At 45.9% G+C, this 19,085-nt stretch overlaps 2 protein-coding genes across 2 annotated transcripts in view; one reads left to right on the plus strand and one right to left on the minus strand.

Moving 5' to 3' along the window:
* The first annotated feature begins 314 nt into the window (after positions 1-314).
* Positions 315-5,391, plus strand: NKX1-1 (NK1 homeobox 1). The gene is made up of 2 exons (XM_032444440.1): positions 315-758; positions 4,092-5,391. The coding sequence occupies exons 1-2, from the start codon at positions 326-328 to the stop codon at positions 4,889-4,891; spliced, it is 1,233 nt and encodes a 410-aa protein (XP_032300331.1). The 5' UTR covers positions 315-325; the 3' UTR covers positions 4,892-5,391.
* A 3,946-nt stretch (positions 5,392-9,337) lies between these two features.
* Positions 9,338-19,085, minus strand: part of UVSSA (UV stimulated scaffold protein A) — a 43,234-nt gene continuing 33,486 nt past the window's right edge. The window contains exons 11-13 of the mRNA XM_015862857.2: positions 18,935-19,046; positions 14,420-14,600; positions 9,338-11,752 (exon numbers count right to left, since the gene is read on the minus strand). Of these exons, the coding sequence (XP_015718343.1) occupies positions 11,659-11,752; positions 14,420-14,600; positions 18,935-19,046 (387 nt within the window). The 3' untranslated portion in view covers positions 9,338-11,658. The remainder of the gene's footprint in view (positions 11,753-14,419; positions 14,601-18,934; positions 19,047-19,085) is intronic.

The raw sequence follows: 19,085 nt of genomic DNA on the forward strand, positions 1-19,085 counted from the left end.
GAGGGGTGGGGGGGAGGAGGAGGAAGGAGATCACGGGCAGCCCGGTGAGGATGATGAGAAGGAAGAAGGAGCAGCAGAGCGGAGGCTCCGAGCCGAGCATCGCCCGTGACTCCGTTCCTCCCCTGGAAGCTGCCGGCCGGCCCCAGCGCTGTGCCGGAGCTGCAGGCAGCGGCTGCCCTGCGCGCAGAGCCCACGGAGAGGGGGCCGGGGAGGAGTTTGAAGCTCAACTTCGCCTGAGGAGGGGGGGGAGAAGAGAAGAAGGGGAGGTGGGGGGGGGGGGGGGGGGGGGAAGAAGTTGCAACGGAGAGGGGCTCTGCGAAGAGTCATGAATGTGAGCAGAGACAAGGTCGGTGACATCTCCATCCCGGCAGCGGCAGCCGCGGCCGTGACAACCCCCGCAGCGCGGCGGGCATCGGCGGGAAGGCATGGACAGCCATGGGAGCAGCGGCTCTCGGCCGGCGGGGAGCTGCAGCTTTACTCCTGCCCTGGGAATAGGGACAGACAAGGGGACAGCCAGAGCAACACTCCCGGACAAGAGGGGGCAGTGGCCGCTCTGCCCATAGTGCACAGAACCACCTCTTTCTCCGTGCTCGACATCCTGGACCCTAACAAATTCAACAGCAAAAGGAGGCAGTGCGCGGTCTTGTACAATCGGTGGGGACCGAATTCACGCTGGGGGCGGAGGATAAACCCGAGGACTCAGGGACGGAGCTGGCCGAGCCAAAAGCTCTCGCCGAAGATTTCGACGCGTGCAAGAAGTCCGCAGAGCTGATCAGTAAGTAGGTGTGGGGGCTCCCCGGGACGGGGGCTGTACCCGGACTCCCGGAAAAGGGTTCGCATGCTTTTACATCACCCTCGGGATGCAGCGGTTCTCGAGGCTGTGCGAACGCTGCCTGAATGGCTGCAGGGAGGTGGAACTGCGTTTTAGGCCGGGGGACGGCGAAGCGGGGGGCCGGCGCAACTCACCCCTTGAGTTTCCCCTCCCCGAGCTCCGTGCGGGGCAGCCCGACGGCACCCGGTGCTGAGGAGGACGCAAAAGGTCGGAGCTGCCGGAGGGCCCTGGGGTGGCAGCCCGCTCCCTCCCACCCGCCATGGGGTTCCGAGGCATTTGTGACTTTTATGTATGTTCTCCCCAGCTTTAGAACCCTCTCTCCCTTCCCCCCCCCCCCTCCCTCGCTTGCTCTGGGCGACAGATTCAATTTTTCTTCTCTCCCCTTGGCTTTTTTTTTTTTTATTTTTTTTTAGGACAAATCAGACTAATTGTGACAAAATGCTGGTTATCTCTGGAAAAACAATTAAATTCCTTCGATTACATTTAAGGTAAAATGTGCTTAGCAGCGTAAAGAGGCTGGATAATGGGGGAAATCGCCCCAGAGTGGCATGTAGGACTGCCTGGATCGATATCCTATTATCGAATTGTGCATATCTCTTTCAAGCACCTTGCAAACTCTTTCCTAACATCTAAATTATAGGGTCAAAATTCGGATAATTACTCGATTAAAACCTATTACACTTATTAGGGCTCGCTATTGATCGGGAATTGCATTCGACCCGAGCTCTAGATTGCTTTTTCTTTTTCTTTCTGGGCCCAAATATCCCGAGTTTGTCACCTCTAAACCCCGCGGCTCCGGGGACAGCGGAGCGCTCCGGGCAGCGGCAGCTCCGAGAGCGGAGCGGGACCGGGAAGAAACTTATAGGGAAGGGGAAAATGATTTCCGTGTTTGGGCCGGGAGAGGGAACTCCGAGCTCTCCCATCCCTTCACGGAGCGACTTTTCCCGTTCAATTAAGCAGAGAAAGCGTTCTGGAATCTCTTCCAGCCGCAGTATTTCAGAGCGTTTCTAATTCCTAAAGCAAAAGCGGGAGCGGAGCGTTGATGGAATTCCAAAGAGATTTGCTTTTGAAGTAATCTGTACCCGAGGTAATTCTTCGTCTAAGCCCATCCGACTTTTGTCATAGCAAATAGATTCTCGCGATCCGAAAGACGGACGGGTTGAGCCTATCGCTAATCTCGCACTTTTATCTCCAGACAAGGAGAGCAATGAGATGCCATCACTTCTCTAACAACGAACAGATCGGGGGCGGCACGGAGCGGGGATCCGCAACCGCTGCGTGCGTTCGGCCCCTTCACACTTTAACGGGGTCACAAACAGAGCCGGGTCCGCTTCGAATCGCCAAACTTAATTCCCCTTTCCACCCCCCCTCTCTGTAATTCACAGCAGCCCCGGCTGTGCTTGGATTTAAGAGAGGTGTTCCTATAAGGTGAGGGCTGCTGGCAGAAGGAGGGCGGCTGGCACGGGGCGCTCGGTCCGAGTTAAAACTCCGTATTACAATTCACATTCAGCATCTTCCGAGCCCAAAATCGCAGCTGCGGCTTCCATCTCAGTCACGAAAATCATTCGTTCTCCATTCTTTTTTTTCCTGCTTAAAAGAAATGGTTGTAGCTTAAATAGAGCCGCGGACGGGATTTCAGAGTTTACCGGAAAAAATCAACTCCCGAACGGGACCGGCAGTTCAATGAATGTGGAAGCGCTCGGTCCGGACCCCTCCATGCACACAGATACAAGCACCGCTTGTATATCGCTGTGGCCAAAATGGCACAGGGCGATGTGTAATAAGTTCTCCAGGCCGTGGGACAGCCGTGATTTTGTGTCCGATGGGGGAAACCGATCCCATCCACACGTCTGTGCGGCGGCTGTCGGGCGGGTTCGCTCTTCAGTCTTTGGTTTGATCAGGAAGGTGGAAAGGACTCGGAACAAACCCGCGTTATTAAGGGATGTTTTCCGGGTAAAGAGGATTTACACAAACTTCTCTGCCCCTTTTTATCCCCGGGCCAGACACGGCCGACGTCAGCCGAAATCAGTTCCTTTAACAAACATCCTTTTATAAAACACCCTTAACGTTGTCTAATAGCTATTGGTGAGGGTCCGGCTTTAGGGTACGGACATAACAGGGCATACACTAACGGCTTCAGTTTCGGGGGCATTAAAACCGACTAAAACACGCGTGGACTCAGGGTGGCAGATGAACGATCCACTTTCTCTTGCACACCTCGGTTAAACGGAGCACAACGAGCCTTCGGCTCGGGATCTCCCGGAGCTGCTGCCGCGTTGTAGGTCCGAGCAGAATGAAGCGGAGGGGTGCCCGAAACCAGCGGATAAAGGGCCGCTGCTTTAGCCTTGAGCCCCGGTGCCTCCGACAGCGCCGTGGCCCCGCGGCACGATGCGGGCAGCGCTCTCCTGCCGAGCAGCCCGACGGGCTCTCCCCGATAGAGCTCTTTCCTTCCAGGCTTCGCAATGACAGAACCATCAGCAGAAGTCCGATAGCCTTAAATATCGGATAATTGCCCTGTTCTCCAATGAAGGCCGTTAATTGGAGCGTCCTATAAACCCAAATAAATTAAATGACCGTTAACTAGTTTGTACATTACACAAAATGAGTTTAATTAAGTTTGTATCTGCTCTGCTAATCAATACAAGTATTTACTCCACTTTAATACTTCCATCTCACGAACTGACAAGGGGTCAAAACCAGACGGAGAAAGGGTTAAAAATGCCGGTGCAAAAAGCCAGCAGTTCTCCCATCGGTGCGGACACTTCTCTAACTAAAACTGCTAAAAGCGCTGTGACAACCTCTCTGCCCTCCTCCCCAGGGCTGCTCTCAAGGCCCAGGGCTCCAGGTCACCCCCAACCCCTCGCGCTGCCCTAACGGGGAGCGAGGCTGAGGGATCCGGATCCAGCACCACGTTGCCTCCCCGAAAGGCCTGGCCGTGTTGTGATGATGGGGTTGGAAACGGCCGCCGCTCGGTGTCAGACTGCCCTGCTAAAAGCATTCCCGGGCTGCACGGCACCGTACCGGTCCCACGGTGCGGCCCCCGGCGCTGCCCATCAGTGGCAGCTCCCGCCGCTTCCGAGCAGCTCCGAGCCTTGCACCCTATGAGCATCCCCACCTCGGGCCAAGGGGTTTCCCCGTTCCCCCGGGTTTCCTCGTTCCCCCGTCCTAACAGCAGTAACGGGGATGCCGAAGGGCGTCGGGGTAGCGCGGGGTAGGGGTTGGGGCTGGCGGATCTCTAACGTTGGCTGTCTGTTTTGAGCAGAGGACGGCGAGCTCTACAAGGCCGACGAGTGCGACCTGGACTACAGCAGCCGGCCGAGCCGCAGCCCCGACAGCGAACTGCAGGACGACGAGGAGCTGTGCAGCGAGGAGAGCAGCAGCAGCAGCGGCAGCACCGGCAGCGGCTCGGCGGCTCCCGGCGAGGCCGAGGCGGTTCCGCAGCACTCCGAGGCGCCCGAAGCGGCCGTCGGCCCTCCGCCCCCACCGCCCCCACCGCCCCAGCAGCCGCAGCCGCCCCAGCAGCCCGGCGGGGGTCAGCAGCAGGCCAAGCCCAAGAGGAAGCGCACGGGCTCGGACTCCAAATCGGGCAAACCCCGTCGGGCGCGGACAGCTTTCACCTACGAGCAGCTGGTGGCGCTGGAGAACAAATTCAAGTCCACGCGGTACCTGTCGGTGTGCGAGCGCCTCAACCTGGCTCTGTCTCTCAGCCTCACCGAAACGCAGGTGAAGATCTGGTTCCAGAACCGCCGCACCAAGTGGAAGAAGCAGAACCCGGGCGCCGACACCAGCGCACCCACCGGCGGCGGCGGGGCGGGCGGCGGAGCGGGCGGAGCGCTGGGCGGAGGGGCGCTGCCGGGGGGCATCAGCCCGCTCAGCCACTCTCCGCCCATGGGGAACCCGCTGTCCATGCACGGGCCCGGCAGCTACGCGGGTCACCCGGCCGGGGGGTTGGTGTGCGCAGCCCAGCTGCCCTTCCTGCCCAGCCCCGCCGTCCTCTCGCCCTTCGTGCTGGGCTCGCAGACTTACGGCGCTCCGGCTTTCTACACCCCCCACCTATAAGCGCCCTCAGCCCGTGCTGCATTCGGTGTTGAGAGGATCGGACCGGCCCGGCCCGACGGACCCCCCTGCGGAGGGGCGCTGAGGTGGGCTGGGCTCTTACCTCAACGCACGGAGCATTGAGGACCGGACCGGCCGAAACCCCATCGCCTGTGGGGTTTTGGGTTTCTTTCGTTTTGAAGTTCTGCATTTCTGTATATTTCTGGTCGTTACGGGGGAAAAAAATGAGAAAAAAAAGAAAAAAAAAAACAAGTTTAAACTTTCTAATTAATGTATAAGGGATGGGAATGACGGCAGGCAGACCATACAGAGAGCACTTTGTTTGCTGAACACTTTAAGTCAATCAATAAACGTGAAGGAACTCGTGCCGGCTGCTGCTTCCGGGCGGGGCTGCAGGAAAACACCCACAAGAGGCAAAAAAAGGGGACGATCCGGGGGGGTTCGATTCTATTTGCGTTTAGGCTGGAAACCGCATCGCGTGGTTCCTGTTCACCAACTTCGTTTTGTCGCTTAATGCAGCGGGCATCGCCCTGCCATGTTCCGTGCTCGTCTCTCTCCATCTGCCGACCTCCGCTCTGCAATGTCAGGGCCGCTCCCGTTTCTGTTTTCCTCTCTGTCCGCAGACGGAGATTCCGATGTTTTGGCTTTATGTAAATGGAACAAATGGGTTCTTTGGCTCCTATCCCGCCCCTTTAACAAATAAAGCCATCTTCTCATCGCGCCTCAGCTGATGATTTTGGAAAATAACGTCAATTCTATCACCCTTATTGTATTTTATCTATATTACAAAGCCGGACCCTCATTCGGGTCTCTCGTGGGGGATGAGGGACTCTCACCCTCATTCCCCATGCGATCCTAAACTTGGTACTTAAGGAAACTCCCTATTCCCGCTATTGCGTCTGGCTTTTGTTTGCTTTCTTTTTCAGCTCCGAAACGTGCCGGCTGTTCTCCCGAGGTGACGTTACGAATCCAGGTTTTACTCGAGTGATATTAAGGAGCTCTTACGGAGCATCCCGGCTCCTGACAGCCGCGTTCCGTGCGCTCCGTCCCCGCTGCAGGCGGCTCCGCGTTGCGCCCGGCAGGGAGCGCTATAATGCGGGAGGGCCCGGTCCAAGAACCGAGAAAGGTTCGGTTCCTCCGCTCGGTTCTCATAGTTCATCTTCAGACCTTCAGAACCGCCCCAATTCGTTTGTGATAAGTGATGTGATAAACGGTGTTCCGAAGTAAAGTTTGCGGAGAGAACGCTACAAGTGGCGCTTGGAGCGCGGCTGTCTAATGACAGGAGAAAAACAGACCAGCTGGGAAGGGGATGCTTAGGAAACTCTTACCTTGTCAAACCAGCCTGTTGCTGACCAGCTCTGAGCACATACTACTTGTGTTTGTAGCTCAGATGGGGCATGAACCGGCTTCATGAAGAGAAACAGCAAATACAAAGGGAATTCCGAGCAGTTCCCCCAGCTGGAAAGTATTCCTGTACTAAAAGGGAGATGCTCAGAGCTCTGGAGCAGATGATTTTCCTGCTCTGAGTCAATCTCCTGCCAGCAGAACCTGTCTGTGTGAGCGTTATTACTCACAGCTGCTGGAGGAAGGAGTCAGCCTGAGATTCGCAGTCATTAAATCCATCTTAACGAGGCTTCTCACATTTTAAGGCAATGCTGAAAACAGACTCTGAAGGGGGTATTTCTTAGCATTGCTTAGGAAGTTATTGACAATTCTTGCTTGAATGTTTCATCCAGTTGATGTTCTGCACATGGAAGTCAATACAAAAACCAAAGAGCCTCGGCCGTAGCCGAGTTTTCCCAGCACATAGACTGTGTACCCTGTAGTGTGTCATGAATCACAGCCCACATGCAGAGGCCTTTTAAAGTATGAGCAGGAGCAGCACCTTAAGATCAAATTCTAACTTTCATCCTAGAGGTGTTCGGTGCCAGGCTGGATGGGGCTGCGAGCAACCTGGTCTAGAGGGAGGTGTCCCTGCCTATAGCAGGGGATTGGCACTAGGTGAGCACTAGGACACTGAAGATGAAGGAAACAGGCAAGTAAACAGATGGGGTCCTAACAAGTTTTTCTCACGAGGTGGGTTTATATAAACCGTTTTCTTGTGTGTTTGTTTGTTTCCTTCTGACCATCCTGTTCTGTGCCACATGGTCACATCATGGACTGCCAAGTCCAATATATGATTATATATATAATATATATGATATATATGATATATATTATATATATATTATATATATATGATTTCACCAATGTAAACTTGTTGTATGACGGATCTTTAGCTAGTTAAAAGCAACACCCCACCCAAAGTGTTAGACGTCATTTAAAAATATCACCATCTTTTATACTTTCTTTTCTGCACTGTCGGGGGGGGAGGGGGTACTATTCTTAAAGATATTCAAGGTTAGGCTGGACCAGATTCTGATATGAGGAAGTTTTTCACCCAGAGGGTGGTGATGCACTGGAACAGGTTGCCCAAGGAGGCTGTGGATGCCCCATCCCTGAAGGCATTCAAGGCCAGGCTGGATGTGGCTCTGGGCAGCCTGCTCTGGTGGTTGGTGACCCTGCACATTGCCCACTTGCTAGACAGACACATCCACAAGTATCTTCTAGAGGATGTGGTTGGGGATCTCTAGCATCTGTTTCAGCTGAGGGAGTCATCAGTGTTGATGGATGGAGAGGGTCCAGGCTGTTCCTGATCTAGGCTGCTGCTCAAAGCACTTATGGTGCTTTCCACATTCTTCCTTAAGTTCCTCCAACATCTGTAGAGGACTTTGTAATAGAAAGGACCATAGCCACATTCATTTAAGGATGCCCCTAGTGCTCTGCATGTAACAACAGACTGTGTTTTCTCCATTTAGCCATCTTTCTCTATAGTTCTCATCAGCAGCCTCATCCCACACCCTCCCAGGTGTTGATTTGCAGCACTAATGTGGCACAGCTGCATGACCTTGGGTGTGACTGCCGTGAAATCAGCTGAACTGGGAGAGATATAAGGAATAAATTTGCTTAGAGAGGTTGTGGGGGTGTTATTCTTAAAGATATTCAAGGTTAGGCTGGATCAGGTTCTGATATGAGGAAGTTTTTCACCCAGAGGCTGGTGACGCACTGGAACAGGTTGCCCAAGGAGGTTGTGGATGCCCCATCCTTAGAGGCACTGATGAACTGTCAGGTAAGTGCTAGGTGTTGACTGGTTCTGGTTACTGTCTGTCCTGTTACTGTTACCCCTGCTCTTCCTGCCTTGTTGTCTTCTGCTTCTGGTTTACCTCTCTCTGATGCCTAGAACCTCTATCCCATCTAATCTTTCTCAACTTCCCATTGAATGGATATTGCTGTGCACTGTCAGCAATGAAGTGTTTTCCTTGGGGCAGCACATGGTGCAGGGCTCCCCTTCAGGTTTCCAAACACACACAGTTGTTTTCTCCCAGCATCAAGATGCTGTTATTTTCTTCAAATATCTTTAAATGGACGAGAAATGTCTTTCCAGTAGTTGTCAGAGTAATGCCCTTCTCACAAGACCCTTAAGACTGATCCAGCCACAGACAACTATCACTATGAACAAACTCTTACCTGAATCTATGATTCTCAGCAGTGTTTTTCATGGCAGGAGTGTAGGGGATGGTGATGAGGATCCAGCCCCAACCTGGGGACTGTAGTTAATCTAGAAGGTTCTATTTTAATTATCTATTTTTTCCTTCTGGCTGGCCTCCTATGTGAGGCATATTTAGCTCCACTGTGGTTGAGTTTCAGCTCCCATAGGAGAATGAGTGATGGGAGCTGCCTCCTGGATGCGTGTTCCAGCACCGTAGCTTTCAAGTCTATGATTCCCACTGCCTCTTTAAAAACAAATATGAGGGTATGCCTTTGGTTCCTGTGAAAATGCACATCAGATCAAACCTCCTTGAATGCTTATTCTCTTTTTTGTTCTTTTCCTTTAGTCTTGCTAAGCTTAAACAGGACTTTGGCCCAGCTGTGAAGGTACAGACCCTTAGAGTCCAACTTAAGCAGCTTTTTGGTTGTATGTCTAGGCTTAGGCACATAGACATCTTCTGGGACAATTTGCAGATGGTTCCTTTCTATGTCATCAGCATTCAGGTTATCCTGTAAGGTTATTTTCCAGCATGGTGGTATCGTTTCAAAAGTCATGGCTTTAATGACTCATTTTCACCACATAAGTAGCGCCAAAACACCCAGATATCCTTACCTTCTCCAGTATGTACCCTATGAAGATGTTTCTATCATGTCCGTGATTACAACCATTAATTAACAGCACTGGATGAGCCATGAACAGCCAGGTATTTGCATGGGTATGAAACACCACCAGATGGCTATCTCTGCTGTTGAATTACTCTAATGCATGCTGACTTAGGCTTCTGTTCGCCAGGTTCCTGAGATTCAGCATTTCTTGATTCTGGCCAGCAGCTCTTTATAATAAAGAAAAACTTTATTGGCCACTTTTACAGTTGCTTTAATTGGAATATTTAAAATCGATTCTATTGTTTTCCTTCACGTCATCTTGAATGCACAGATGCCACCAACCTACAGCTTGTTTTACATAGTATGATATGTTGTAAGAGGTGAGCATGGACCCATCATTCTGTATCAGTAACTTTAGAGAGATGTGCTCTTATTTTGCTCACAAACTTCACACCAAACCTGCATTTGTTGCAGTGCTTTCTATTACAGGGTCAGAACCTTCATTCCCACCTTCATCAGCACCAAATTTATACAGGCTACAGTTTCTTCCTTTTGAGTTGCCAGATGCAATCACGCTCTACTAATAAGCACAGAGAAGTCCTTGCTTTCTATTCTTACATTAGCACTGAAATGTCACTCTTTATAAGAGGATGCCTTAGATATATCTGTATAGTTCACTCTAACTCAGGGCTACCACGTCCCTCTAGGAAAGTGGCAAATTCAACCTGTTTTACAGCTTAACAACACTGACCAAGGGCCAAATCATACAAGGTGTTTAGGTATCTGAAAAGCAGATGCAGTATCTCCACTAAGCAGGAGTATGCTGTGGTACAGTTATAAAAGGGTGACAAAAAATATGCTGCTATCTATCTCCCAGATCAAGCACTTTCATTTGGATTGTTTTGTAATATCAGCGTCCATTGAGCTATATTGCATTCAAGTATGTGAGCTCCGTTGTTGCTTTTTGTTTTCTGTCTTTGCTAATAGATTAAACCAGTTGATCAGTTGATTCAGCTGAACAGGTGATGAATACAGCCCATATATACCATATATGCTTTCAGATGCAGCCTTCACTGTTAGCTAGATAGTTAGTAGACAGAGCTTTGGTTTCCAGTGAAGTAAATAACTAAGAAAATCTTGCTTTAACAGCTGCTGGCTATTTCTTATTTGTCACAGTGTAGAAGTCTGCTTCTAAGTATGTGTTAGAGAGGAAAAGTCTTCCAAACTGCAAAGACCTGGAAGATTAAATTATCATTGCTTGCTTTCTTAGCAGTACTTGTACAAGTCAACAGATAGGTGGCAGATCTGTGAATTAGCTCTTGTCTGAGGTGGTCAAAACCTACAAAGAGGATTTCATTTTAAATTCTTAGGGAGTCTCTTGCTGTACAAGGATGTATCTCAAGCAGGTGAGTAACTAAGCTGGTGCTGCAGGGAATCCATTCTAAGTCATGTTCTGTGTTTTACTGAAGACTTCTTTGGTTCTGAAGTTCAGTTCAAACACTGTCTTCCTTGATACTCCTGATTTCCTTCATGATAAAGCTGTCTGAAACCCCCCAAGAGCACAACTAGTCAGTGTTTATTTCATTCTACTTCTGACGTGATGATGACAGCCAGCAAAGCAGTTATGAGGGATTGGGCTAAACACTATCAATAACAAGCCACATAGATACCAAGCATCTGGATCCAACGTGTTACAATAATTCAGGTGTCTGTGTGTATTTAGGTCCCTGCATGCACTCTTAAGATTGAAACTGATGCAACTTCAACTGATTGTTTTTTTTTAATTGAAGACAGGCAGTTCACTTTCTCCGTAAGTCACCTGAGTAATTTCCTTTAAAAAGCCTCTTTATAATGCAGCTTTTTTAGTGTCACTTAAACTCCAGCACGTTTTAAGTATCTCCACAACTTTTCATAACATACTTTCCAAACTCATTTCTGAAAGACAGTGGGAGACCGTCTTTGGAAGACAAGGAGATCAAGACCAAGTTAACTTCAGCTTCTACACTGATGCCACAGCTACTGTGTTTGAATTGTCTCTTAAACCTGCTGAAGTCAAACTGATACCTTCTGATCATGAATGGGCTTGGCTTTTTCCAGTTCATGTGCAAGAAGCCTTCAGAGGTGCCAGAGGAGCTGGCAGGCTGCTTGATGTGGCAGTCTTTCTAGACAATAAGGCTGAGCAAATAGCTTGTGTGTTACCACCTCGAGTGAAAATCAGATTGTTTCTAAGGCATCTTTCTGAAGGTATGAAAGTCAAGGCAAATCACAACTGTGCTGGCAATGTGTAGATTATATTGGTCCCACAGGAAGGCAAAAAGGCCCTGAACGTTTTATACAAAGTACGTTCTATTTCAGGTAAATTTCCAATACTTATCATTAAGTGCATTGAGTCCATTATGTACTACCACATCTTTGCCAAAATTCATGTTAATTGTAAAATAAATTAGAAGTTAAAAACCCTTCAAAAAGTAACCCCAGTAAAAGTGCACACAGCGCAGTGTTTCATACACAGAGGCCTGCACTAAAGGCTTTGTACAGTTGCACTCTTGTTGATCTTCTTTGCATTTTGTTACAACTTAATTCAGTGCGTAGTTAAACTGGTTGGCAAACTTCTCATGCTTTCTTTGGTCCATCTGATTCATTGCTTTCACCACTCGTTTCACAGCACCTCTGCAAGAGAAACAAAAAATATATAAAAGCTCTTGTATTGATTCTATGCAATCTCAGATTTTTTATAAACGTTGGGGAAAAATGAACTAAGATAAATTGCTATCAGGCCTGTGAACACAGCACTGGGGCTGAACGCATTGTCTTGTTAACCAAATTAGCTGTAGCAATACAAATAGTTTAATTCAGCGATGGTTTTATTAACAGGACTAAACCAATCTAAAGCTTTTCAGTTTAATAGCTGTCAGTTCTATCCTCTTAGTGCTATTTCTGATAGGCACACGTAAACTTGATTTTTCAAAAGCATCTATCCTTTCCTGTGATTTCTACAGGAAACTGGACTCCATCCAGTTTAAGATGTGGCACTGATTGATGTCTCCATTCATTTGTACTCAGGAAACACAGCCTGCCTGTTCTCTCACGCAAAGTGACAGTCGTGGTTTCAAGTCCGTTAGCCTCCATGCTGTAACAGTCTGCTTTTCTCTGCCACTTTTGCAGATGCTGCAGGGTGTCTGGTAGAATGAGGAAAAGGCATCCACCAGGTGATGTGATCCTTTTCAGGATCAGGCCTACACCCTGCTATAGCTCTGCCCCCCCTGGTTACCTCTGAGGCAAGCTGACTTTTGTTATAACTAACTGTTCCCTTTAATGGCTTAACTTTAAAAGCTATTTTGAAGCATTTGAAAACAGAGGATACCTCTCCATAGTGCTTCTAAATAGCGGGATTAAAGACTTTCTCAGCAGCAACTGTAACCAAAGCAAGCATTCTGAGAAAGAAAACCTTGGAAGTGGGTTTCTTTTAACAAAATTCAGCCTATAAAGTTAACAGAGTAAAGAAAAATGTAGTCATGGTATTACTCTTCAAATATTACCTAATTGGTAGGAGAAAAGTGAGCCTTTAGCAGCGGAGAGTGGCCTTGCCGCTTTCATGTCATGTAGTTTTTACATTAGCACCCCTGGATTGTGTGATACTGTAAATGAAATGAGATCCCACCTTGATGATCTCTGTGCAATTTCACTTAACTTTATTGGCAGACTAGAGCCTGGGTTTATCACCTATACATTTCAAGTAATTTGGGGTTGTTATAAGGAGCCAAGGTTATCATCTTGTTTAGTGCTTCAAAGCATGAAACCTATTAAAACATGACAGGTTTGATTCCCTATACCTGGCACTAACACACATTCGTAATCATTAGCACAGAGCAGAGTAAACCAAAAACAGCTTTAGAAAGTTAAAGCTGATATGAATTTCATATTATAACAACAGCATGGTATTTGACTTTAAGATCATGTAACGTGAGAACATCACAGAAAGTGTGCTACTTTGTAATCAAAATCAACATGGATTTAGCTTTACTATAACTACTGCATCATAAAAGGGAAAACTGAATTCAAAGACATGTCTTGGATGCTGTTCAACTCATACAACATATATAGGGAATAATCACTCATGACTTCATATTTTTGCTTTTTTGACTTGACAACCTTCTACAATTCACCTTGCTCTGACTAATTCATTTTTAACATGCAAAACTCTAAGTAATTGCAGCAGCTTCCCATCTGATGAAGACCAGAGCATGCTCAGATAAGTTTGTGCTGCAGCCAGACCTAATCAAGACTACAAACAAGAAACAGCACAGGAGAGCAGGCAAATAGTGCTACTAAATGTTCTAAAACCTGTTCAGCTTGTAGGGGGGTTGTGGACTCCTGCTTGCATTTAAGCCAGCCTGCCTGAAGTTTTCTCATGTATGTCTATGTAAGTCATGGGCACATCTTTGTCTAAAATGTTTAAATGCCAAGGAGCAGCCAGCATGATAACACGGGGGTATTTCCCAGAAGTAAATTCTGCTTCAGAATGAAGAAAATAATAAGTAATTCCATCTGTAGAGTCATACAATTAAGCAAACATATTTCCACAAGGGCTGTGTTTCCTGCAGTTATTCAAGTTGTGCACCAGCCCTGCGCTACTTGGCTACTTTTCTATAACATTCTTCCGTCAGCAGAACCTTGTTACAAACTACGTGGAGTTTCAGAACTCCATTTACCTTGAGCCAGCAAGTTGTGTGAATGTCAAGGGCAAACTGCTAGAATATTCACTCTATCCCTTGAACTGTTATCTCAGAGAAGCCAAGCTTTCTTGCAAATAAGTAGCTATCGGCTACATTTGTGAAATGTAAAGGTAAGGGTGCAAAAATAATCTTGTGTGCATTAGTGCCTGGCCTTCAGTATGTGGAAGTTATGATTATTTTAGGTTCTTAACATTTCCGAGTATTTGCTGTTTTTCAATCCAAGTAGTTTGCACTGTCTGAACTCATGCTGGGAGAAAAGGGAGAAGTCACTCTTTCCACATCCAGTGCTTTCTGTATGCACACAGCAGCATCCATCCATTAATAAATGTTCATTCAAAGAAGACACTATAGCAATTACAGGCTACAATAGATGAAAATGATGATAAAAAATAATAGGGAAGTTTTATAAATTAACTGCAAATCATATTCTAAGAAATAACCTCGGTCATCACTACCTGCTGGTCTTTGCACTCCAGCAGCACAGAAGGCATTTGTGCTCTGCCACTGGCAAAGGAAGCTGTTCATTGTGTAGTAACAAAACCACCACTAAAACAAAGGGAAACAATCATTTAGCAAGCTTCAGAAAACATAAGTATCTTACTTATTGAAGACTATCTTCTCAAGCCGGGAACGAGAAGTGTTAGCCTGCTGCTTCAGGTCTGTCAGATTTGGGTATTTCCTCTTCCCTTTCTTTTTTCCTCCTTTCCCCTTAATTTTAGAGGAACCAAGATCCACTCCCGTGGCTGCTTCAACTTCTCTCATGAATTCTGGATCTCGCCACTCTGTTTATAAGGAAAAATCAGGCACTTTGAAAATACAAGCCTAAGCAGAATTTGCAGCCTTACCTAAGGTAAAGGTTCTTGTCACCCCTAGGCAAAGGCAGAGTCAGTGTGCTTTAAGTTGCGTACATGAAGGGAGAGGACGATAAAGCAGTTAGTCAAAACCACAGACCTTGATAAAAAAGCCCTGCCAGTCTGGGATCAGTATCTATTATTACCTGCTGTAGATAAAACTGTTCTGTATGAAGACTTTAAGATTTTACAGCAACACAATTTCGAGGAAAATATTCAATTCGGGAGAGCTGACAAAAACACAGCAATCATTATTTAGGAACTGAACAAAGTGCCAACAATGGAGCTGAGGAACTTATCTCCAGGAATAAATTCTGAACAAAAAGCTTAAAAATGAAAAATACGGAGCTTGCCAACTTTAGAGCAGAATAGAGGGTACCTATATGGTAACATTTAACTTTATTTGCTTCAAAATGTGACTGGCATCTTACATGTGATAAGTATTCTTGTAAGTATTATTCAAGTATTCTTGAATAAGATGTGGCAATAAGGTCATAAGTCCAATTTTCATCCGAAAGGATCACTGTTTCCATGTACTCCACGCTTGATCAGACACCTTATTTAAATCAGATTTCTTGACAATAGCCCAAGCGAACATCTTTCTTCAAAACCTTGTTTTACAGTTCTGTACAATCCTTAATGCTTCAGAATCCAACCTCTCTAAGTGAAATCTGATCATAGGAGTCACCACGGGAATAAGCATAAATGAATCAGACTGTAAATCTGAGGAAGCAGTTATCTTTCATCATTAGTACAGTGTCTTGCACACCAGAACAAGAATGAGAGATAAAAGCAGCAGTAAGTAAAAATGTGGCCAGAGGACAGATCAATTTTTCCTGCCTGGAGAAAGAAAATGGCACCACTTTATAAACATGTTGAACATGTAGTTTGAGAGTGATGTTGTCCACACAGCATGAAAGTCAAAATTCCTTATTTTAATAACCAGTCATTTGTCATAAAGATTCACGTAAGTCAGCAGAATCTGTAACACCAAACTTCTACTCTCATTTAACACCTTTGGGAAAATATACAGTTCTAAATGGCAATATTATTTCACTTATGTACAAAGCAGGACAAATGCTGATAACGTTTCAAGAAGGCCAGAGGTACTTAAGAATGCAGCGCTTAGGAATGGCAGAGCTATTTGCCAGGGACTGGTGAGATCAAACCTATTGGTACGATATGCAAAAGCAAAGAGGTTAAAATCCAATAATAACAACAAAAAAAGCATGAGGAAAACAGAGCTATGTAGGAACTGAGCAGGAGAATCACAGAGGGAGAAAATAGAACCTGTATACTTGATAGATCATAAGACTTGAGGAGATGGGTTTCTTTGGTGGCTTGTTTTTTTTTGTAACTGAATGAATACAGAACAGTACAATTCAGATACAGGAACGATTAATCCAAGATTAAGGAAAACTGTCTAAACAGTTTATCTCCCAGTAATAAGAAGGCGTCACAGTTTAGGAACCCAGTGAATGGAGCAATTGTTTAAACACAAGGAAAAAATGCCGGCATCCAGTAGAGATGAAATGAGCATTTGAGTAAAATGAAGGAGCAATTTAAAAGCCTTTGAGAAAAATCAATAGAATGCCAGGGAAGAGCAGCCTTTTTGAGCATTGATGGGCCCCTAAAGCTCTTCATACATTGTTACTGAGTTTAGCAGCAGGGAAAAGAAAATTACACAGTTTGCAGGGGTAGGCGGGAATCAATACTGTAGTTAGTAAAGAGATGCTATTTCACATCTGACTGGCCAGCGGCCTGCCTTCACCAGCCTGTCCTGATACCTGTTTGTTAACAAGTCACTAAGGGCTGAAAAACCAGATACTCTGCAGGGTTGACACAAAAAATAGGCACTTAATTTGCTCCTGTGTGCGAACCATTGGAAGAGGATGAACGCTACAGATTAGCAGGTCAGTGTAATCCCTCCTGATTCATTGTTTGAGGACCAAAGAGCCCAAAGCACCGTTTTGTGGACATTAGTTAGAATTACAAAATTTGTACCAGTTTAAAAAACGATGTATAATATCAATGATAGTGTTGTCAAAACATAGTCATTATTACATAAATGGTGTCATTTCTGTGTAATTGTTTTCCTCTTTGACCACTCACGGATGAAAAGAAGCGCTGCAATCCAATAAGAAAAAGACGTAGGAAGATTTTGGTAGCATTTAATTACACAACCAATACTCCAGCTTTAATGTTTGGCATTTTTCCAGCTGTCACCATTAGGACACGATGCTGTCAGTCCTAAGACCAAAGCACTTATGGTGGATCGCTATTTATGTGCATTGCGCAGCAGCGCTGCTCAGACTTGAAGCAAAAAAGCAAAGCAAAACAAGCAAACAAAGCAAAAATAACCCAAACCCAAGCAACACAACCCCCTTCCCACTCCCCCTCGACTCCCCAAAACAACCAAAAAAACACCCTTTCTAAAGGTTAATGAAAATTCTGAGGCACAGGAAAAAAAAAAAAAAAAAAGAAAGAAATCATAAGCAGTGGATAAAAGGTATTTAGTGACATTTGGTTTACATATGGCTTTAGAAACCTTAAAGGTTTTGTCCAATAAATTAAGCACTATTGCTCGCTCAGTATCTCCCCAGACAGACAGGATGGACCTTTGTGTGACATCTCAGCTTAACAATGGCACTCAATAATGCAACATCGCAATGTCAACAGTGTTTTGGGACTAACATATACATCCTTGTGGGCCAGAGGTGAGAAGCCTCTAACAACACTGCGCTGACACTGTAATAAAAATAAGTATTATGTCTAGCCTAGAGCAATGGCAATTCCACAGAATAAAAAAAAAGAAATCAATATTTTTCAGCACAAGTGATTTTTCTATCAGAGTATTAGTTTCCAGTTTGAAACCAGTCCCTCAAGAACACCTACCAGCCTAATTTGCTGGTTTTAGTTTGTCATAACTAAGCAGGGAACTTCATTTCTCAGGCACAATATTTACATCTCTGGCCTGGCTTCACTATGTCAGCCCATTTCCTGTGCTGCTGGTTGGAGGTCAGCTTAGAGCACTTCACTCTACCCGGACAAGGATGTAAACCCTGTGAACAGGGCACTTCACCCACACCAAAGAGAACTGGTGAAAGGTTCAGTAGCATCATTAATACCATACATAACTGTGAAATCCATAAACATTAGGTCAGCAAGAGCTTAAAGAGCAAAAAAACTGCCCCTCTCCTTAAGGGATCATACTACAAGGTATTAAAATGATAAAGCCTAAAGGTTAGTTTAATAAAAATACAGATTGTTCACTTAGAATAAATAGTTTAAAACAGCAAAAACTAAGGCCTGCTGGGGAATTACAGATTCAAAGAATGGCTTAGGTTGGAAGGACCTTAAAGATCACTGAGTTCCAACCCCTGTCATGGACTGGTTGCCAGTCACTAGATCAGGCTGCCCAGGGCCCCATCCAACCCGGCCCTGAAACCCTCCAGGAATGGGGCACCCACAGCTCCCTGGGCAGCCTGTGCCAAGGTCTCAACAACCTTCCTAACATCTAACCTAAGTTTCTCCTCTTTTAGTTCAAAACCATTTGCCTTTGTCCTATCACTATCAGACTGTGTAAAAAGTGTGTCCCCCCCCTCCTGCTTATAAGCTCCCTTCAAGTACTCAAATGCCACAAAGAGGTGTCCCTGGAGCCTTCTCTTTTCCAAGCAAAACAAGCCCAAGTCCCTCAGCCTTTCTTCATAAGAGAAAGGCTGAATAGATAAAAGCTTTGAAAAGAAATCTCTTCCCTCCAATTATATACTATGTCCTGTTGGATAGATCTCAAGTCTGCAAAGTGTTAGGAACATTGTAAGAATCACTGAAAATAAAGAAAAAATGCCAAGCTAACCTTATTCTGTGTGTACATTCATTTATACTTCTGAGATAAGTAAGAATCATTGCAAATGATCTGCAAATTAAAATGTGGGGATTTACATAAGAGAATGTGGCCAGGAGCAAAACAGAAATATGATACATTTGGTGTATCTTCACTTGTGTCTTCAGCAACAAAAGAATCAGCTTTTCATCCATATATTGCACCTCACTTGTCCAACTCTGTTCTGAGACTGCTGTCCAATTGTAAATACTATAAATAACATAATCTGATGTAAAATGCAAATAAATTGTAGATACTGTAAATAACTTATACTCTATATAAAAGCATTTGTAAAATACACATGCTATGCATATTCTCAAAGCTTATCTTAATCTCCACCCAATACTTTGATATTGTTTCCAGACTCTATGTGCACACAAACCTGGTTGAGCTGCTTGCTTCTCAAAGCGCATTTTTTCTTCTCTGGCTCTGTTCTCTGCATTAATGGGAATCCCACGGTCATCTCGAGGAACGATCTTCCCATGGAAAGGGCACTTGAGAAAGAAAGGAAAAAATATGCACAACTTGAGAAT

This window comes from Coturnix japonica, chromosome 4 (assembly GCF_001577835.2).
Source record: "Coturnix japonica isolate 7356 chromosome 4, Coturnix japonica 2.1, whole genome shotgun sequence".
Lineage (NCBI taxonomy): Eukaryota > Metazoa > Chordata > Aves > Galliformes > Phasianidae > Coturnix > Coturnix japonica.

Coding starts and splice junctions, on each gene's coding strand:
- NKX1-1 (XM_032444440.1), top strand. CDS start 326: ATGAATGTGAGCAGAGACAAGGTCGGTGACATCTCCATCCCGGCAGCG. Junction 759..4,091: donor GATTTCGACGCGTGCAAGAA/GTCCGCAGAGCT, acceptor GTCTGTTTTGAG/CAGAGGACGGCGAGCTCTAC.